This window comes from Myotis yumanensis, unplaced genomic scaffold (assembly GCF_028538775.1).
Source record: "Myotis yumanensis isolate MYYU_CA2020_CCGP unplaced genomic scaffold, mMyoYum1.0.hap1 SCAF_9, whole genome shotgun sequence".
In the NCBI taxonomy this organism is placed as follows: Eukaryota; Metazoa; Chordata; class Mammalia; order Chiroptera; family Vespertilionidae; genus Myotis; species Myotis yumanensis.
Window position 1 is genome coordinate 3905013 of NW_027223760.1, and position 22596 is coordinate 3927608.

General features: G+C 40.7%; 1 protein-coding gene across 15 annotated transcripts in view; it reads left to right on the forward strand.

Moving 5' to 3' along the window:
- The window catches only part of KMT2C (lysine methyltransferase 2C), a 255758-nt gene that overhangs the window by 181001 nt on the left and 52161 nt on the right, over positions 1 to 22596 (forward strand). For 10 of the 15 annotated variants that reach the window (XM_070423607.1, XM_070423606.1, XM_070423611.1 and 7 more), the window contains 10 exons: positions 906 to 1025; positions 5534 to 5664; positions 9763 to 9943; positions 13282 to 13386; positions 13704 to 13751; positions 14724 to 14903; positions 15043 to 15075; positions 15173 to 15298; positions 21295 to 21427; positions 21625 to 21839. In XM_070423607.1, the coding sequence (XP_070279708.1) occupies positions 906 to 1025; positions 5534 to 5664; positions 9763 to 9943; positions 13282 to 13386; positions 13704 to 13751; positions 14724 to 14903; positions 15043 to 15075; positions 15173 to 15298; positions 21295 to 21427; positions 21625 to 21839 (1272 nt within the window). The remainder of the gene's footprint in view (positions 1 to 905; positions 1026 to 5533; positions 5665 to 9762; positions 9944 to 13281; positions 13387 to 13703; positions 13752 to 14723; positions 14904 to 15042; positions 15076 to 15172; positions 15299 to 21294; positions 21428 to 21624; positions 21840 to 22596) is intronic. The other 5 variants (XM_070423612.1, XM_070423618.1, XM_070423621.1 and 2 more) reach the window with 3 other exon arrangements.

Genomic DNA, 22596 nt, shown 5'->3' on the forward strand with positions numbered 1-22596 from the left:
GACGGGTGAACATGCCCTGGAGCCCTCCCAAGGTCCCCTCCCAGCTGGCCAACCTCCTGCATCCCCTCTACCCGGCTGGGCCTGCTCAATCCAGGTGCACCAGCCGGACCTCATCCGTGCACTAATTCGTGCACTGGGCCTTTAGTGAGGCTTATAAATACACTTTTAAAAAAATGTAATTGTATTTTTCTCTTTCTGCCTCACATGGAAGTTGTCCATACCTCTGAGTGGCCCATTAGGTATTTTTTTAGACTTTTGGGTCACATGACAAAAGCATTGACTGTCACGCACTATTCCAGGCACTTTATATCTGTTAATTTATTTCATCCTTTTATGTATGAGGAGGTGCTGTACATTATCACTATTTTACCAGTAAGGAGTCTGAAAAGTTAAATAAGTAGTGACCAAAATTCCAGAATCTGGCTCCAGATTCCATGCCTTTACCTATAGAGTCATGCATGTCTTTGGAGTCTAAGGGTCTTACGAGGAGTGACTAGACACAGTACCCCTGAAATCATTTGAATTTTGTTTGCATCATCTAGTGTATTCTTGTCTCTTTTCTCCCTCAGCTAGTAGACCATTTACTAGTAAGTGATAATATGTGAGTTATAGATATTTGTTAAGTAAAGAAAATTTACTCTGGCATTGTGTAAAACAGGAAAGGTGTGCTGTCTTGCTGTCCTCGAATGTCCTGTTTTGGTTGGTTAGTGATACGACTTTAACCTATTTATTTGCTTATTTCCAGAATGTTATAGTTTTTCATTAAAACGAGATTAATTATTTAAATTAGCCCATGTTGAATTTGTACAATGCTTCATTATGTAAGACTAAGCAGTTTCACCCTACTTACTGTGGATATACAGGGATAAATTAATTATAAGGTTATACAATTTCTTTGGGGATAGGTATTGGTGGATTTATGGTACGGCAAAGAAGTCGGACCGGGCAAGGAAAAGCCAAAAGATCTGTGATCAGGAAAGATTCCTCGGGCTCTATTTCTGAGCAGTTACCTAGCAGAGATGAAGGTATGGATTTTGTTTGTGTTGCTGTTGCTATTGGAAAGAGTTATCCTAAATAATGCTACAGTGTCATTGCTGCATATGATCAAAGGATTTGAGCGCCTGTCCAGTTCATACCAGTAATACAGAAATTAGGTTTGATAGGAAATGATTTAAATCTAATAGACTATATTACTTTGAGATTTTTAAATACGTTTCTTGTTTTTCCTGTGGTAAGTATAGATAGTGTAGGGACCGAATCACTTAGTTATGTATCAGGTACTTTGAGGCCTTTACGCAGAGGCCTTTCTCTGACTGCCTTAGCTGCTTGGCATGAAAGTGGAAACTTTTAGACTATGCAGTTGAAAATAATAGTGTACCCCAGCCATTTTTAACAAGATTCTGTTATGTTTTAGAAATCCATCTTCCAATTAATAATCTGTCATGTTCACTGTCCCTCAGACCATTGGAGGGCCGGACTATAGTGTTAAAAAAAACTAATCGGCTGCTAAGCAGCAGGCAGCGGCGGCAAAAACACCCGGCGGGCCGCAGTTTGAGGACCCCTGACTTAGAGAGTCAAAGAAAACTGCATCATTGCTTAAGCCATAGCGTAAGAGCCGATTCTAATAAGACTTTGTAATCATGATGGTCATGATCTGTATACTTATATATTTTAAATGCTTTATATGGGATAGGAGAAGGAAAATTACTGTGTTCAGCATGTGCTCCAAGCAGAGTTCTTGATTTTAAAGAAGTTTCTAATGTGACTCAACATGGCTATAATTAGTCCTAATTAAGAAATGTGACATGATCAGTGAAACTATTTTTTGTGTTTTTGTTCTGTCTCTTTATTTTCTCCTCTAATTTCAATTCTTTTAGTTCAATATTCTATTCCTTTACCTGTATCACCCATTGAGTTTTAATTTATTTGCATTTTCACCCTTTTCTAAACTGCCTTCTTGATATTTCAGTAGTTTCTTCTTCTAGCATCAGCCAACATTCATTTGTGTATCTAATTAGCTTAAAATATCAGCTGTCTGGTTCTACTCTGTATCTGCTGGCTCAACCCCTGTGCCTCATTCCCTGTGTTTATTATGTGAGATACATGGGTCCACATGCATGTATATTGATTTTACCGCACTGTGAGTTCATCTTCTTTAGAATATTCTTTGAACTTTCTGAGAACTGAATTGAAGGTGGATTCTTTCAGAGACTATTTATATTTGTCAATTCCAGGATCATGAGGTAATACCACACCAGGACTTCTTTGAGCTAAGTTCTTAGATTGAAGTGTTTGTTGGTTCACCTATGTTGTGTAAATTCAAGTTTCTTACACATTAGGACTATATTGATTTTATGAATTCTCAGGGAGGAATTTTATTTCTTGCCTTTCTATCCAGCACCAATTCTATGACAAGATGACAAGCAGTTTTCTTTGCTGTTGGTGGAGGTGGGGGAGGGGTTTATTTTTGTTATACCAACCTGAGCATGGAGTCCTTCAGGGTCCCACCTTTATATAAGACACCTCTGGTTAATCACTTTGAGGAGAAGACTTAAACTTTGTCTTCTATTCCCCATTCCTACTCAGGCTCTGAAAACTATAGAGTTCAAGGTCAGTGGATTTTTACAAATTTTCAGAGAGTTTTATTTATTTCTTTGCTAATTTCTCTGATTCTTGTTTTACCTTAATTTTTGGTATTTGAGGATTCATTTTCTGGCTAGATTACTAGTACATTAAAAAAATTTTTAATAAGTGTTTATCCACTGTTTCTAGTCCTTTTTAGAAGAGTCAGTCTACCTATGTAATCTGACAACAAAAGCACCCACATTGATTTTCTTTTCTTTTTTTTTTAATAATTAAATCTTTATTCTTTAGATTATTACATTTGTTCCTCTTTTTTCCCCCCATAACTCCCCTCCTTCCAGCTCCCACCCCAACCTCCGCCCTCATTCCCCACCCACTGTCCTCATCCATAGGTGCACGATTTTTGTCCAGTCTCTTCCTGCATCTCCCACACCCCTTTCCCCCCCAAGCATAGTCAGTCCATTCCCATTCTATGTCCCTGATTCTATTATAATCACCAGTTCATTCTGTTCATCAGATTATTTATTCACTTGATTCTTAGATTCACTTGTTGATAGATGCGTATTTGTTGTTCATAATTTGTATCTTTACCTTTTTCTTCTTCTTCCTCTTCTTAAAGGATACCTTTCAGCATTTCATATAATACTGGTTTGGTGGTGATGAACTCCTTTAGCTTTTCCTTATCTGTGAAGCTCTTTATCTGACCTTCAATTCTGAATGATAGCTTTGCTGGATAAAGTACTCTTGGTTGTAGGTTCTTGGTATTCAGCACTTTGAATATTTCTTGCCACTCCCTTCTGGCCTGCAAAGTTTCTGTTGAGAAATCAGCTGACAGTCGTATGGGTATTCCCTTGTAGGTAACTGACTTTCTTTCTCTTGCTGCTTTTAAGATTCTCTCTTTGTCTTTTGCTCTTGGCATTTTAATTATGATGTGTCTTGGTGTGGCCCTCTTTGGATTCCTTTTGTTTGGGGTTCTCTGCGCTTCCTGGACCTGTAAGTCTATTTCTTTCACCAGGTGGGGGAAGTTTTCTGTCATTATTTCTTCAAATAGGTTTTCAATATCTTGCTCTCTCTCATCTTCTGGCACCCCTATAATTCTGATGTTGGTACGTTTGAAGCTGTCCCAGAGGCTCCTTACACTATCTTCGTATTTTCGGATTCTTTTTTCATTTTGCTTTTCCGGTTGGGTGTTTTTTGCTTCTTCGCATTTCAGATCTTTGACTTGATTCTTGCGCTCCTCTGGTCTGCTGTTGGGGGTCTGTATAATATTCTTTATTTCAGTCAGTGTATGCTTACTTTCTAGTTGGTCCTTTATCACACCATCGAGGGTCTCATTAGATTTCCTGTACATCTCATCAAGTTTATCGACAGACTCTAGAAGCCTCTTGAGAGACCTCAAAAGTGTGGTTTTGAATTCTATATCCAGTAGCCTGCTTTCCTCCGGTTCTTTGTGGCCTGTTTCTTTGTCTCGGCATTTTTTTATGCTTCGCTGTGTCGATAGAGTGGCTTTCTGTGTTAAGTGTCCCAATTACCTGAGGTAGACACTCTTGGTGCACCCCCTTGTGTCTCTGTGAGCAGTCTTGTTGTAGTCAAGCCTTGATTGTTGTAGGTAATTACTACTTGACCTCCAGGCCAACTGGCTGTGAGAATCAGCTGTGTCTGCAGTGGGAGAACTTCTGTCCTCTAGGGAGGTGCTAATCTAGCCTTTGCCTGAGGCTATCCAGCAAATGGCTCTGTGCAGGGCTCGGGCGGGGCGGGTCCTACGGGATCAACAGGGCGGAGGAGGGAGCAGTTATGGCTGCTCTCAGTCCATCCCCAGGGGCTCTGCCTCTCTGTCCCAGCAGCCGCTGCAAACGTCGGAGGGACCGTAGCCAGACAGTCCCGCTTCTCCCTTTTGAGTCTGGGTCCCTAGAGACTCGCCTGGATCTGGAGCTCAGAGTCTGAGGCTCCCTCCGGATTGAAACAGACAACCACGCCCTCAGCCACCAGCCCACGCCGCGCGCACTCCGCATCTTAGTATTTTACTTCAGCACTGCGCCTCCTCTGATTCTCGGTTGCTCCTAGTTGTAGAACTTCCACTCAGCCAGCCTTCCTGTGGTTCTGGATGATGTCCGTTCCGTCTTTTAGTTGTATTTTTGAAGTGGTTGTTCGAGGCAGCAAACTCCGGCGTTAACCTATGCCACCATCTTGGTTTCTCTCACCCACATTGATTTTCAAAAGGGATGTGCCATTTGCCCTGAGAAGTGGAGGAGATGTCATTATTGCTCACCTGCTCTAAGTAGCATACTTGTTCTGGACTAATTTCATAGTCCAAACTTTATTTCCATTTCTCAGTTAAGATGGACCATTCATCACATATTGATAAGTATATTTCATAGTCATATCTTACCACAATATGTATGTATTACAAATACCTAATTTGCAATAAACCCCTTGGAGTTGCTGGATTGAAGGACACACATTTCTAAAAAGACTTTTGTTGGATATTTCCAGTAAACTCTACACAAAGGTTATACTTCTTAAATTAGTAGTATACCAGTAGCCATTTCCCCATACTCATGAGCACCAGGCATTTTCATTTTAATTATTTTTTTTTTAATCAAAATGTTGAGGTTCTAAAAACAAGCTGTGCTTTGCTAGCAGGGAAATGCTCATTAAGAGATAGTAGGAAACATGCTGATACTAAATAGACATGAAATGAAATTTTATGTTGCTTAAAATTTACTTATATTGGTACACTGCTTTGAGAGACACTTGTGAAAGGCTTGTTTGTCAGGTCGTTATGCCATACACCTTAACCTATGCAGTGTTGCATGTCAATCATACCTCAAAAGAAAAAGCTTATTTGTTTATATGGAACTGTATATTGGTAAGCTATACAATTACTTTGGGCGGATCTGTCTGGAAATTTTAAATACCATGCATTCATAAATGTGGCTCCTGTTTTCAGGTTGGAGTGAGCAGTTACCAGATACTCTTGTTGATGAATCTGTTTCTGTTACTGAAAACACTGAAAAAATAAAGAAGAGGTACCGAAAAAGGAAAAACAAGCTCGAGGAAACTTTCCCTGTCTATTTACAAGTAATATTTTGCTTCACATTATATTATGTAGTTTGTTATTGAAAGAGATGTAATGTATTGAGTTTTGAAATATAGGTTGTTTGGTTTTGTTAAAATTTTTACTTCTTTTGTTTTTAATTAGTTATCATAGTGCCATTTTTACCTTCCAAGGGCTCATGAAAATTAATGTTTACCTTTTTGTGCTTTGATACATTACGCAAAGTTGTTTTTATTATTCTAGTTTTCCACTTCTGAATATTTCACAAGGACACTTTGGGCTGAGAAAAGCTCATTCTTGCAAAGCAGCCACACCTATGTGCTGCCCACACCCAGGTCCTGTGGACATCTCCCTTTGCTAGTACAGGTTATAGCAGCGATGGTCGATCTTTTTCGTCGCATGGCACACATAAACAAATTACCAAAATTCTGCCACACACCAAAAAATATATTTTCCCCCAAGTGACAAAAAAAAAGTATAACTTTGATTCATTCACACTGGATGGCTATTGTTGTGTTGGCTGTTGTCATTTGACAGTCTAAGGGAAAAGAGGTCAGTGCCCCTGCCTAAATAATCAGGTGTGGCATGTTTCAAAACTTCCTGCAGCACACGGCTAAACATTGCTGAGTGACAGTAATAATGTTGCCTGAGTGAAGATGGGCATTCAGCAGCCAGTTACAGCTTTAATAACCATTGACTGCTTCTAGAGGCTCAGTGAACCAAAGATTTAAACAGAATTGTTATTGTGTTTTAAAATATACATCAGAAAAATATCCATCAATAGAAAGAAGTGATGTTTGATAGATGTGTGGACTATGGGAAAAGATACCAATTTGTGAGCATGAAGTACCGGAGAGTTCAGGGCCATGTGCTGTGTGGGAAAGAGCCCTGGATTGGAGGAGGACTGAGATTGACCATCTGGCTCAGCCATGAGCTGATTTCCCATTCCTGAGCCTGTTCATTCTTCCTCATGTATAAGAAGCACAAAAATAAATAATCATTTAAGTGAAAAGTCTTCTGTATTTAATAAATAAGACTTTTAAGCATAGTCACTTATGTATGCAGTAATATTTACGAGTGTCAGTTTTTGTTGAACAGCTAACATCTTCAGGGCTGTGTCCATTTTAAATAGCTGAGCCTTTGGGAGTCCGGGATTTTAATACTACTGCTACTGGTTCTATGTGATCTTGTTCTGTTTAACATCTGTGTGCCCAGTAGTCTCATCTATAAAATTGTGGTCATACCCACTACACAGAAATGAGAGATTAAATAAAAATTAAGCATGTAAAGTCCTCTTCCTGCTGCTGCTCCACTTCCTCCTCCTCTTTCTCCTCCTCTTTCTCCTCCTCCTCTTCTTGCTCCTCCCCCTGCTCTACCTCCTCCTCTCCTCTTCCTGCTGCTCCTCCTCTGTGCAGTGTAATCTATATTTAGGAAGCTTTCTTGAGCTGCCTATGAAAGTATGGAAACTGACTATTTCATCCATTAGCAAAGGGATCTGATTCCTGCTGTGATCTTTATCTACTGAGCTGGGTTGTTTCCTCTGGTGACCAGTGTACTGACTCTGGTACACATAGTAATAGCTAATTGTTTTGTATTTTTTATGTGAAGGAGTGAAGGAAGCCTTTGTAATGGTACTGTTTCTTGAACATCTTGTGATAGCAGTTGTATTTCCCTCTCATCCAAGGTGGGTGGGCAGAATACATAGTGACAAAAATCCACTAGGAATTCAGTAACAATTTTTTTTCCCAATTTTAAATATTTTTTTATTGATTTCAGAGACAAAGGGAGAGGGAGAGAGAGAAACATCAGTGATGAGAGAGAATCATTGATCCACTGCCTCTTGCACACACCACACTGGGGATTGAGCCTGCAACCTGGGCATGTGTTTTGACCAGGAATCGAACCGTGACCCTATGGTTCATCGGTTGACACTCGACAACTGAGCCACACCAGCCGGGCCAATTTAATTTTATTATTTACAACAGTGTTACAATAAAATATACATAATTGTATGATCTATCCAATAGAAATGTTTATGCAGACTACTAAGTAGCTGTGGTGCATGTGACCTGGAGAACCCATGTCATCTTGAGTCACTTAAAGAAAAAGTTTTGCTAATATGGTCTCAGATTTCTCAGATTTATACTGAAGTCATTAAATAAATTAACTCTAAAACTCTAATGTGCTTTCTGCTACTCAGCATTTTTCCTACTGATATAAACAATTTTGGTATGAGAACAAACCTATCTGCTACCCAGCTTTATGGATTTTCAAATTTTTTTTCAGCCCTGACCGGTTTGGCTCAGTCGATAAAGCGTCAGCCTTCGGACTGAGGGGTCCCAGGTTCGATTCCGGTCAAGGGCATGTACCTTGGTTGCGGGCACATCCCCAGTAGGAGGTGTGCAGGAGGCAGCTGATCAATGTTTCTCTCTCATTGATGTTTCTAACTCTCTATCTCTCTCCCTTCCTCTCTGTAAAAAATCAATAAAATATATTTAAAAAAAAATTTTTTTCATAGTGAAACAACTCTTTCATTGAAAAACTGTGGAGAAATTTGAATCAAATATACTATTACCTCTACCAGACTCCTCTCCTCCTGCCCCCCCAGTCCTTTTTCCGTCCACTTAGTATTGTTAATACTCTGGTGTTTGTCTTGTCATAACTTCTTTTATAGTTTACTAGAGGCCTGGTGCATGAAAATTCATGCATTGGAGGGGGGCGGTCCCTCAGCCCGGCCTGCCCCTTCTCGCAGTCCGGGAGCCCTCAGGGGCGGAAGGCAACCCAGCGATCAGGGGAAGGAGACGCCCCATCACACCTCTGCTGCTGCCACTGCTGGCAGCGCAAGCCTCGGCAGGGCTGAGGTGACTGAGCACTGCCATCTTGTGGCTGTGGGCACTGCCATCTTTGAGGGCATGGTAGTCAATTAGCATATTCCCTCCTTATTGCCTGTGGGCACCACCATCTTTGAGGGTGGGGCAGTTAATTAGCATATTTCCTTCTTATTAGATAGGATTTTTACACAGTCCTAATAGTCTTGCTTTGTATTTTATGGTTAGCTGGACATATCACTCAATTTGCTTTTCTTTTAATACTGTATTTTAGAACTTTTCTTTGACAGCATGGCAATATGCTTTTTAACAATTGCTGTATTGTGTGGGTGTCTATAATTTATTTAGTCATGTGCCTTTGGACAGACAGTTTTCACTTTTTTTGCTATTAAAAATGCTGCAGTGAACTTTTTTGTGTGTATGCATCTTTAGCAAGACTGTGAGAAATGTTGACAAGTACTACACAAGTGTCCTGTACAGAGGACCCCTTTTCCAGGTAGACCACATTGTAGAAAATAGGCCACAGCAGACTTGCTGGGTTAAAGTAAGTGAGGGGCGGGGTGGGGATGGGGGGTCCTCAGTGTTTCCTTTTGTCCTTTTGACTGGTCCTTCAGAAGTTCTGTAGCTATACTGCGTTGTAAAGAACCCAGTATGAAACCTTGGTCTTTAGAGAATGTATATTTAAATGGAGAAGTGTCAGAGGAGTAAAGAAAAGCCTTTTAAGAGAAATAAAGTTTATGCACATAGTAAGATTAAAATGGCTACAAAAATCCCTTTCAGATCTATAATATATTCAGTCTTTAATGTGTTCATGAATCAGCATGAGGTTATTAATCTGAAGTTTGCACGTATTAACAGTGTAGATCAGACCCTGTGTAACCTCTAATAATAATAATATTCATGAAGCTTGAGTTTCTCTTATACAAATTAGGTGCCAATAGTATTATAAATTTGTCTTTAAATTTAATTGTAGCCTAAATCTGGAATTATTGAATGATTATACTGCTGTCACTAGAACACATTGGACAAAATTGTGTGCTGCTGTTTGCATAATTTTATTTATCTCTAATAAAGCTGCAGAAAATCGTACTTTTAAAATAAGGGAAATCTATATAAAAGAATTGACAGGATATTTCTATGTCATTTATATATTTCTACATTCAATTTTTATGTTGTTAAAAACTTGTCTGTTATTTCTGCCTTATTGTCCAAAAGGGTAACGGAATTATCTATTGTCATGTTAGAATTTTATAAATAAGTCAGTCATTTTCATATGTGCTTTATTTTATCTAGGAAGCTTTCTTTGGAAAAGATCTTCTAGATACAAGTAGACAAAACAAGCTAAATTTAGATAATCTATCAGAAGACACAGCTCAGCTTTCATATAAAGCAAACGTGAACACACATTTCTTGGATCCTTCATTAGACCCACTACTTAGTTCATCCTCAACTCCAGCAAAACCTGGAACTCATGGTATGTGGAATTTTTATCATGTGACATTATCTTCCTTTTAATTATACCTCTGAAATGCTTTGGTTTGGCCTTATATACAGTTTTTAAATCATCTTTATTGAGGTGTGACATATTTAGTAAGTGTATCTTTTTTAAGTGGGCAGGTGTATAACATCTGGGAAATAAATTTATCTGTGTAACTACCACCAAAATCAAGAAGTTGCAAAGGAAAATGTTTAGGTTTACACTTTGCTGAGGGTAAATGTAAGGGGGTGTAATTTGGCCATGAGTTATAAATATAATAATCTTTGATTTAAGTAAGATAGATTTTTGTTAATTACACAGCCCAAAGAAATTCAGGAGAAGACAAGAATGCTATGTTAGGGACCTGGCTTCCAGACTGTTAATCAGTGAAATCCATAGCCTTAGATCATTTCTGACTGCTGAGAGCTTGGGCCAGACCAATCTTTGTTGGAGAAGGGAGGTGGTCCTGTTCAGTGGGGATTACTTGCCAACATCTCTGTTCCCATGATGTCATGATGCTCAGAGGTACCCCCCCAGATTTTTTATCTTACTAACAATTATAAATTAATGTTCTTCTGACAAGCTTCCTTTTTGCCATTGATTACATTTGTTGCTCAGTTAGTTTTATAAACTCAATTTGGAAAATACTCTTAAGGCAGTTTCCCACTGAAAGACCACTTGATACATTAAGTCATTACAGCTTTATTAACTTGGCATTATCCTGGATCAAAATGCAGGCTTTTATATTTTGGTTGTAACTTTTCTTGACTGAATTATAGAAGCATCTCAGCCCCTCTGTATGCATGCACACGTCCTGTCTCTCCCACTGGTGTACTGAAGGCCATGCTTTTGTTCATTGATTTTAGCAGATTATTTTTACTTTTACTTTCATTCTGTTGTTTTAAGTACTGACCTGCTCTTGTCCATGTGAATGTGTTGTTAAAATAATGTGTAGTGGAAAAATCTGTGGGTCCTTACAAGGATACCCTAACTATGAAAGTTATGTCTTATTGTAAAAATCATGACCAGGGATTAAAAGACTTAAACAGAAGTTATTTGCACTTGATTTTTTATTTGCACTTGAGTTTTTGTGGAGAAGAGAACTGAAATTGGACAGAAGCTGTATTGTGACAGGAAAAGCGTTACTACTTGTTCTTTTTCCTCTCTCCTTTATTTGAAGTTGTTTTTTCCACAAAATTGCTGAAGAGAAATGGTTTAATGATAAAACCAAACATGAGGACTAGAATAAGATAAATGTTTCAAAACTTAGATGAAATGTAATATTCTTTGCAGTTGAATCACTCTTTGTCTTTATAATGGGAAATTTACAAATAATGGTTTTCATTTTTTAAAATTTAACTTAATATAGTCCATGAAATCAATTTTAATAATTTCCTGGTAAGATATAAAATCTGTTCAGGTAGGGGCAGACTTTTAAAACATGGCCTTTTAAAAAGTGTTTGTGCCGAAACCGGTTTGGCTCAGTGGATAGAGCGTCGGCCTGCGGACTGAAAGGTCCCAGGTTCCATTCCGGTCAAGGGCATGTACCTGGGTTGCGGGCACGTCCCCAGTGGGAGATGTGCAGGAGGCAGCTGATCGATGTTTCTCTCTCATCGATGTTTCTGACTCTCTATCTCTCTCCCTTCCTCTCTGTAAAAAATCAATAAAATATATTTAAAAAAATAAATAAATAAAAAGTGTTTGTTATGATTTGTGTGTAGAATTCCATTGGTCTAAAACAAACACAGTCACTCACATTAAATGACTCTGAAGGAATTATCCAAAAGTTTTTTTTCAAGTGTACTGTTGTCTAGAGAATGTATTATTGAAATAATTTTATTTCTCATAAATTTATGAATATTTGGGCATACAAAATGTATATTTTCTTTCAATTTGAGAAATTCTCATGTATATATGAATTCTATTTGGGAAGTATGCTTTTAATGTGACAAAACTATTTGTCCCATTTGGTTTAAAAAATCATGTTCCCTTACTTAAATGACTAATATAATTACTAAAGATAGCCTAAGTGTTCTACTTGTTAGGTGAGAAACCTTTGGAGTCACCCTTGGTTTTTTGTTTACTCCCATTCTATCTCTAATACACCCACACAGTCGTCTCTGTCTTCAGAGTAGGCCCCGCAGCCACCCACTTCGTATCTCCTGGCCCCCAGCCTTCCAGCAACTTCCCGTTACACATCATACTTGAGAGTAAAGCTCAGTCTTCACTGTGACCTGTAAAACCACACATAGCTTTGCTTAGCTCTCTTTCTTATGACAAGCACACTGGCTCCCTCTGTTGGCAAAACCTTACCTGCTCTGGTCTTAATGTCTCCTTTTTTTTCATTTACACACATTTGGACATGTGTGATCATGTCCTTTAAAAGGTCTTCACTGACCAGTTAATACAGCACCCCCACATCTGAGTCTTAGTCCTGTCTCGTTATTTTTAAAGTCTTTATGGCACTTACACTGATGTAATTTATTGTCTAACTCCCTCAGAGAAAGTAAGCTCTGTGAGGGAATGTACTTGGTTTTAGACCAGCCGTGGGCAAACTACGGCCGGCGGGCCGAATTCGGCCCGTTTGAAATGAATAAAACTTAAAAAACAAAACAAAAAAAAAACCGTACCCTTTTATGTAATGATGTTTACTTTGAATTTATATTAGTTCACACAAACACTCCATCCATGCTTTTGTTCCGGCCCTCCGGTCCAGTTTAAGAACCCATTGTGGCCCTCGAGTCAAAAAGTTTGCCCACCCCTGTTTTAGACAATTCTGTATTCTCAGTGGCTGGAACATGTCTATTAACACAGTCCAAAACCCCAGTTCTGTGGGTATTCAATGAATAAAGAAAGGAATGAATTATCAGTGTTAGGTGGGGGTGGGGGGTAGGCTGGAACCAGATGCTATCTGGTTTAAACAGGGAATTTCTAAATAATGGGTTTGCCTTTCATAGTTTTTTATCTTCTGTGTTTTATTTTCCAGATGTCATTTTTAGAGATGTCACTTTCTTAGTGATTTTTTTGCTTTGTTTCTTATAATATTTTATTTCAGTTTTATTGCCTATAGATCTTTGTTTCATTAATTTTAAATTAGCCACAAAATAAAAATGGTCCTAATCTTTAATATTTTGTTATTCAAAACATTGGAGTACCTTTTCTATGAAAAAATCTTTTATTTTAGAAGTAACAATCTTAATGTTCTATGATTCTCGCACTTACTCAGCATCTGCTGTACTCGGGGTGTGTAGTAAATGGTTGGACGAGGCAGGGTGTTTTAGAATTTAATGTCTGGGAAAATGTCAAGACATTGAAAATACACTTCCTATATTTAGGTACTGCTGATGACACCTTAGCTGATATATCCGAAGTCCTAAACACAGAGGATGACATTCTTGGAATAATTTCAGATGATCTTGCAAAATCAGTTGATCATTCAGGTATATTGAATGCTGTTTGCCTAGTGTCTGTTTTAGGGCATGAGAGAGAGGTGCATGTGTGTGGAAGAAGTTTAGTCTTTTCTCTAAAACTTAAAAAAAAATTTTTTGGGGGGGGTCATTGTCAAAGACCTCAAGTATATAATTTGATCTACCTCAGCTTCCCTGCTGCAAGTTAGTTAATTTCTTTTGTCTTTCTAATGGCATCACATTGAAGGCTTATGGCATTCAAGGCTCCCGTGTCTTGTTCTTTTGTTTGTGTTGTCCCTTGCCTCCACTCCTGTGATAATCATCCATTTTATTTGGTTTGGGTCTTGTAGGTCTTGATTTATGCACTTTCCAGGTTGACAACTCACCTTTTCCATTTGGTAAGAACCTGAGCAGTGGATGACGGCTGACTAGAGTAGTCTTTTTTATAGTGATTTCCGCTGCCACAGCCTGTAGGTGCATGCGTATTTGTGATAGTGCTAATTTGTCACTAATCCATCTTTGCTTTCCCCTTTATGCGTGCAGCTAAAGCATGGTACAGCTGTACTGTGCTTTGGATGATTTTCTCAGTAATTGTTTTTTAATGAATGGTTTTATTTTTGTTACTATGTAATTTAAAATTTTACCCAAATGTTATAGAATTTCTAATATAAAATAAGAGCAGACTAAATTTTACTTTATGAAATAGTAATATTGAGAAAACATGGTAAAGAAATTAGATGATAGAGTACTTTTAAATGTGGATATTGCTTTAAAAACCAGTTTTTATGAGATAGAACATGTTATGTAATAAATACAATCTATATTTTGTATTTTGACCACAGAATATTTCAAAATTATGATCTACAGCTGAAATTATTTACAAGGGTCGTGTTTACTAAACACTGAATAAGAATTTTAGAGCTTCTCATTAATTTTATGTGAAACGTATTCCTCCTGTTTCACATACTGCCTATGATAGTTAAACTATGCATTAGGAACTACCATTTCCAAGTTAAAGCTATTATTTGTGTAGTGGATATTGTATATAGAATATTTTCTTAGACTCCTAACTTATTTTCTGTAGAAATTAGCACTTTACAACCAGAAGTGTTTCTTTATTAATCAGGAAATATATTTATTTTGATTAAACTATAACTTAAAGTGGCACCAGTTTACAAATACATTGTGCCTAATTTTTACTAATTTTGACTATCCAGATTGATATAAGAATCTTGATTAATTCGGAATTTCAGACTTTTCATTGCTCAATTTTAATCATACTGTTGTGTATTCATGCAGGTAAATAGTGAAATGCATTTTGTGTATGTATTCAGAATTCACTTTTTAATTTCTTTGCCTTGTTCCTCCAGCCGGAATAGATATTGGCCCTGTCGCCGATGACCCTTCCTCTGTGTCTCAGCCAAGTGTCAATCAGAGTTCACGACCTTTAAGTGAGGAGCAGCTGGATGGAATCCTTAGTCCTGAACTAGACAAAATGGTCACAGATGGTAAAATATTTGCCCTACAGCTAGGCTTTCTAAAAGACATGAGTAAATATGATTTTCAAAGATTTCTGCATGCTTATTTATAATTTTAACTTCTATTTTGAAGATTTCTATGAAATGCTATTTTGTATTAGTACATTAAAATGGTAATTATTAATATTTCTATTTCTTTAATCTATCCTAGGAGCAATTCTTGGGAAGTTATATAAAATTCCAGGTAATTGTGTTTGTATCTTTTAGTTTCCAAAAGTGGCATTCCCGATATGGCTCTCATAGACTTTTAATCATATTATCATTATAATTGTATTTTCTAGAGCTTGGAGGAAAGGATGTTGAAGACTTGTTTACTGCTGTGCTCAGTCCTGTGACTCCTCAGCCAACTCCATTACCACAGCCTCCCCCTCCCCCTGCACCACAGCTGATACCCCTACACAATCAGGGTATGTCACCACAAAAAGTCTCTTAAGTGTGGTTCTCTGTGCGTTAGTGCACGGGTTCACTAAAGCAGAACCTGTCTCTTAGTAACAATATATACAAACTGACAGGAGAAAGCCCTCTTTTGTGACAATGGGAAAGACTAATCTCTGAATTTATCTCAGGCACACATCTACTTCACTGAAACTCTGGAAATTCATGATCTGCTTTATGACCAAAGTTCCTTTGCTCACACTATTGGCAGTGGGGACAATGTTTCAGTGTCTCTCCCCCCCCCCCCCCCCCCCCCCCCCCCCGCTAAGTCTCAGCCCACCTTCACTCAGACCGTGCATCCGTGTTGGGAGAACTACTTCCCCTCACCTGGCTGCCTCATATTCATTGATCTGGTCTTAGTTTCACTATCATCTCTACACCTGCCACCATGCTTTCCATTTGTAGTAGTGATGCCAGCACACGGACCCGTGGGTATTACGGTTTTCTCTCTCAATTGTGAGCTCCCTGAGGTCATACCTGTCGTCATCACTGTGTACCCTGCCACAAAGTGTGTGCTCAGTACATGCGTTCAGAGGAAACCAGTGACCTTTCTGGTTGTGGGAGTGGATAGGAGAGAGAGTTGCTGATACGGAATCCCCTTCAGAAAGGAGTTGGGAGCTCACGTCATTTTTCTACATCCCGTTTATTACCACTGCCTCGTCATTACATGCTGAGTTGAACAATGATACTCCATAAAAAATATTACACTGTTTTATATGTGCCGAAATGTACAGATGGTTTAATGTTATCTTTACTGTCAATTTTGTGTATGCATTAAAAATTCCATAATGCACATAATTGAAATACCTCAGTTTCTGCCAGTTTAGCTTCTATGTAACTATACCTTGATTGTTGCTGAGCATATGGGTAAAACACTCTTTGGAAGTGCTTCTTACCTGAATTGTCCCCTATGCTGTGCCTTCCTAATACTTATGGTAACAGCTCTTCAGTATTTCTCTTCTCAAAATATGAAAAAGCTCTAGCTCCGTGTATTCTGAAACTGAAAGCATGTACTTTAAAAATCAGATCAGTTAAAGATGTGTTTCTTATAAAAGGTTCACTCTGCAGAGTTTTGAGGAGTTGACTTTTTGCAGGGGTGTTTGTGTGGAATACAAGGATGAGTAAGGCTGCCCACCCGTAGGACTTTATAACCCTAATGTCTAGACTTGAGGCAAGGACTAACAGAGCTCAGGGAGGAGAGGTGTTAGTGGGTGGTGTTTAAGGAGGCAAGACTGGAAAAAGCACCTTGGAGCTAGATGGCTTGTAGGCGGCTGGGAGAGACGGCAATGACAGGTGCCCTTCTTCCCCATGTCTCTGAGCCCCTGAAGACTGCACAGCTGGAAATGACCTCTCAGGTTGGGCAGCGTCGATCCCGTGAATATGGGACTGAGTGTGAGGCAAACGAGTTGTGCTGATGAGTTTATCAGGATTGGGACTGAGTGAAAATTTGGGTTTCATGTAGATCAGTCTGCAATGCTAATTGAAAGGCAGAATTGAAGTTGTGGGAGGAAAAGACAATTCTTTAACAGGACTTAGTACAGCATTGCCAGTAGAGTACAGAATCTTGAACTTTAAAAGAATTTAAATGTAGTGAGTTACATGCTTAACTCATCCTAATTATATTAGATATGCAGTTATATGTTTCTCTTTTTTAAGGATTAGGTGAAGGGGAAAAAAAACCAGATTGAGACACTGAATGATGGTCATTAGAGACTAGTTGTAAAATCGTGTGAGTGCTGGGAAGATGTTTCATGGGATGGCGAAGAATGGGAATTTCAAGATGTGAGAGATAGTAGGTTGAAATCACTTTAGGTGAAAGTTAAGCAATTCTTCAATTTTTACCATTCACTTTTGAAAAAAAGATTGCTTTTATACACTAATATAACCAGTTGGGTGGTATTGTAGACTTGAGGGTGGTTGGGGAGACCACTTCTTAATTAGAATAAAAATGCTTTGCATTGACTTATGTGCAGTTGAACAAGTTAATGTAACTTCTGGGGAAAGGGAGTCTTCTTGCTTAAATGAGCTGTGTGTAATAGCTCTTTCCATGGGGTTGTTTTGAGGACCCAGTAGTGGATGCACAGAAGCTTGAAGGACAGTGCTAGTTGTGGAGCAGAGCGCTTAATGAGTAACTAGAGGCCCGGTGCACGAATTCATGCACGGGTGGGGTCCGGCCAGCCTGGCCCCAATTGGGGCGGATGAGGGCCGGGCCTGTCAGGAGGAGGAGACAGCAGGAGGTTGGCTGGCCTGCCCGCTCCTATCTGGGCTTGATCAGGGCCAGGCCAGCTGGGGGAAGGGGCCGAGGGTGAGCGGCCAACGGGCCCCGCCCCAGATTGGGGTGGAGGGGCTGATTGGGGGCAGGGCCGGCTGTGGGCAGTGGGCTGGCCAGCCCCACCCCCAATTGGTGTGGGGGGCACCTGTCAGGGGTGGAGCTGGCTGGGGGGTGGGGGCCGCAGGCGGATCAGAGTGGTGGGGGCTGATTGGGGGTAGGGCGGGCTGTGGGGAAGGGTGGTGGGCTGGCCAGCCCTGCCCCTGAATGGGGTGAGGCAGGCCGATCAGAGGCCAGTGGCCTGGGGGATGGGCCATGGGTGGTTGGCTGGCTGGCCCTACCCCTTATCCGAGTTGGGGGCTGACTGGGGGAAGGGCTTGCGGGGCCGATCTGGGTGGTAGGGGCCCATTGGGGGTGAGGGGCTGCAGGAGGTTGGCCAGCTGGCCCCAACCCCTATTGGGGTAGGCAGGGACAATCAGGGGTGGGGCCAGCAAGGGGGAGGGGCTGCGGGCCGATCGGGGAGGGGTGGGCCAAGTGAGGGTGGGGCCAGTGGCGGGGAAGGCCAACGGGGGGGTGTTGGCTGGCCCCCTCGCCCTCGATCAGGGTGGGAGAGGCTGATAAGGGGCTGGGCTGGTTGGGGGGAGGGGCCACAGGAGATTAGCCGGTTAGCCCCACCCCCCGATCTGGCCGGTTCGCTGACAGCAGTGGGCGTCATAGCGACCGGTCATTGCAGTCGTTATGTCGTTTCGGTCACTAGCTTTTTATATATATATAGACTAGAGGCTCGGTGCACAAAAATTTGTGCACTCGGGTGGGGGGGCGGCTCCCTCAGCCTGGCCTGTGCCCTCTCGCAGTCTGGGACCCCTCAGGGGATGACCACCTGCTGGCTTAGGCCCACTACCCAGGGGATTGGGCCTAAGATGGCAATCAGATATTCCTCTGGCAGCCCAGCAGCCCTGGGGGGATGTCCACTTGCCAGCGGGGAACAGGCCTAAACTGCAGTCGGACATCCTTAGCACTGCTGAGGAGGCAGGAGAGGCTCCCACCACCACCGCTGTACTGGCAGCCATCAGCCTGGCTTCTGTCTGAGCAGAGCTCCTCCCATGTGAGAGCGCCCTGACCACCAGAGGGCAGCTCCTGCATTGAGCGTCTGCCCCCTGGTGGTCAGTGTGTGTCATAGTGACCAGTCATTCCCAGTCATTCTGCTGTTAGGGTCAGTTTGCATATTACCCTTTTACTATATAGGATAGAGGCCTGGTGCACGGGTGGGGGCCGGCTGGTTTGCCCTGAAGGGTGTCCCGGATCAGGGTGGGGGTCCCGCTTCTTGGGTGCCTGGCCAGCCTGGATGAGGGGATGATGGCTGTTTGCAGCCGGTCACACCCCCTTCAAGGTGGGGGTCCCCACTGAGGTGCCTGGCCAGTCTGGGTGAGGGGCTGAGGGCCGTTTTCAGGCTGGAGGGTGACTGAAGCTCCCAACCTCTCCTTTATTTCTTTTTTCTTTTTATTCTGGGATTTATTTACCTTCTATGGCTGTCACTGGAGCTGAGAGCTGGCTTTAACTCTGAGGCTTGGCTCCAGCTCTGAGACCTCGGCTGCTGAAAGCAGTTATCTGGGCTTTGATAGCGTCTATAATTGAAACATTGTTGCAACTCCAGCTCTGAGGCCTGGCTGGCTGAAAGTAGGTTTCTGGGGATTGTTTAGCTTCTATAATTGCAACATAGTTGCTTAGAGTGCAGCTCAGAGCTGGGAGGCGGCAGGCGGGAAACCTTGGCTTCCTCCATCACTGGAACAAGCAAGCCTCCTGTTCGCTTCAGCTGCCTGGCTGCTGGCCGCCATCTTGGTTGGCAGTTAATTTGCATATCGCCCTGATTAGCCAATGGGAAGCGTATCGGAGGTACGGTTAATTACCATGTTTGTCTATTATTAGATAGGATAGCTGCCTTTATCTCGAAAGGTTTCATGTGCTCATTGTGGTTCCCGTTGTCTATGCTGACAGATAGCTAGGGGATGGATCACATTCTCATTTCCAATAACGATGCCTTTGTTTATCCTAATTACATAATGGAGCTTACTTTTTGCTGAAGTTGAAAATAGAGTTAGCCCTAGCCGATTTAGCTCAGTGGATAAGGGTCCCAGATTCAATTGCTGTCAAGGGCACATACCTCCGTTGTAGGCTCCTCCTCGGGCCCAGGCCCAGGCTCTGGTCAGGACACATGCAGGAGGCAAACAGTCAATGCGTCTGTCTCATGTCGATGTTTCTCTTCATCTTTTCCTCTCTCTTCCACTCTCCCTAAAAATTAGTGGAAAAATATCCTCGAGTAAGGATTTAAAAAAAAAAAGAAAGAAAAGGAAAGGAAAGAAAAGAAAAGGTTAGCATTCTACTTTGAATTAAATCTCACTCTTTAAACTAATCTTGGTGTGAACTTAAGTCTCTCAAGAACCTTGTCATTTGTGGGGGCCTGATCCAGTGGGCCCTGCTGTTCAATTTAGTAGGATAAGCCCTAACCTAGAAGTCCTTGAGACAAAAATCCTAAAACCTGCCAGCGATCAGCCTCCGAATCCTCAGGTAGGAATGGGGGCTCTGTGTGCTTTAGATATAGTTCATGAGAAAGCACATCACACAAGACAGTGTGCTGGGCTATTTTTTCTTTTAATGGTACGACCAAGTCATCAGGTTGGGGTTCTCTGTCATTACAACAAGTGTGGCAAGTGTTTACATGGGAACTGTATTCTAGTTGTAGAATTAACTGTGAGGGAGGGCTCCCAGTGTGTTCTGAGTGCTGTGACAACAGAGGTCCTGTAGTTGTTACTTTAGAGTGTGCCTCTGAATTGGGAGGTTTTTTTGTATTTTTTTGTTTGTTTTTTGTTGGGGTTTTTTTTGCTAGAAAACTGCTTAGATAAGGACAGTAGAAGGTCACAAGTAGGGTTGGAGCCGCATGCTAAGGAGAGTTATAGGGGAAACAAGGTTTACCTAATGTCTATATAGGAAAAAGGTGATAAGGTGTTGGAAGCGTGTGAATAAGAGGGAATAAGAGCTAAAATGCATTTGAGAGCTGAAACCACAAGTAATGAAAATTAGGCCAAAACCAGAATGAATATATTTTTAGTAGTAATGATCTAATCAATGATGGGAGATGAAATAAATACTGCTTGTTGTTCTAAACTCTTTTAGAGAGAGTGCCAATTTAAGAATCATAGATGGTTTTTTGAATTAATGGGAATAAGTAAATTAGAAGAATCTCTATTTGTTAATTTTGAATGAAGAAGAGGAAGAGTATCTGATAAAACTTCTAGATTTATTCTTTTTTTAGTGCTGATATGTACTGAGCAGTCACTGTGCATTAGTGCTGAGAATGGCCGTACATTGTGTCAATCACAGAATACCTCCATTTACAGAAAGAGTGATTGATCCTCCCTCTAACAAGTAGCAGAATTAAGATTCAAGCCTAGGGCAGTCAGACACCAAAACATGTACTATTTCCAGTAAACTATAACAAAGTAAACAGAATTTTAGAGAAATCATTTCAAAAATTTATGGCCAATCATTCTTTAAGCAATATTTTACAGGATAATATTGAAAAAATTACCCATATCCAACTTTATTATTAAATAGCAATATAAGTATTTATCTAGAAATATTTCTGTTGCTTTTTTATTATTTATGAATAATATGCAGACTGAATTATTATTTTCTTTTAAGATGTTTTTTCACGGATGCCACTCATGAACGGCCTTATTGGGCCCAGTCCTCATCTCCCACACAACTCTTTGCCTCCTGGAAGTGGACTGGGAACTTTCTCTGCCATAGCACAATCCCCTTACACTGATGCCAGGTATTTAAAAGCCTTCACTTCCTGTGGAAACTTAAGTAATTTTTGTTCTATGAATGTTATTCTGTTATTGTGCATAATATTAATGTTTGCTACATTTATTGTGATCTATCATTTAAGCTATTTTATAATAAGTTTTGATGAAATTGTACTCAAAAGTTAGTTGTGTTTATGAAGTAACGTTGTATATTATTTACCAGGGATAAGAATCCAGCGTTTAATCCAATGGCCAGTGACCCTCACAGCTCTTGGACCTCCTCTGCTCCCCCTGTGGAAGGGGAGAGCGATACGATGTCCAATGCTCAGAGAAGCACACTTAAGTGGGAGAAGGAGGAGGCCCTGGGGGAGATGGCCACCGTTGCACCAGTTCTCTACACAAACATTAACTTCCCCAACCTGAAGGACGAGTTCCCTGGTAAGTCTTGGGTTTGGGTATATGATTGCTATCTGTGTTCCCAACTTCCGCATGTGTAAGACAATCTTTGTTTTGTCTGTGTTCTTTTTACAACAGTAGAGCGCCCATGTGTCATCAGTGATTTTCATCTAGTATGACTATGCACAACCTGATAGACCTAGTTCCTAGATATGTGGAAACATCTTGCATTTTCTTAGTCCTAGGCCCTGTGGCCATTTGCATATTTCCCTTAAGCTAATTTTAATGAATGACATGATCTGTTTTTCCTCGCTTAGAGACTACAAATATATAAAGTCAGCGTTGTGTTCTATGTGTAACTATACAAAAAATTTCCTGGAACAGAATATCATCATTTAATCACAAGTGTTAGCCTGGCTGGTGTGGCTCAGTGGTTGAGCATTGACCCATGAACCAGGAGGTTGTGGTTCGATTCCCCGTCAGGGCACATGCCCCGGTTTTGGGCTCGATCACCAATGGGAGGCATGCAGGAAGCAGCTGATCAATGATTCTCTCATCATTGATGTTTCTATCTATCTCTTACTCTCCCTTCCTCTCTCTGAAATTAAAAAAAAAAATTTTTTTAAAGTGTTAAGTCAGTTAAAAAAAAAAGTGTTAAAGTTAGGCTGTATCAGACTCCATTCTGAGTCTTGTTCCCATCAAAATGAACTCAGTATTATATTCCCTTTCCCCCAAGTGTCCAGTCTGTTTGAACAAAAATTGCAGATGATACAGTGTCTCCTTTTGGAAATTCTGATGG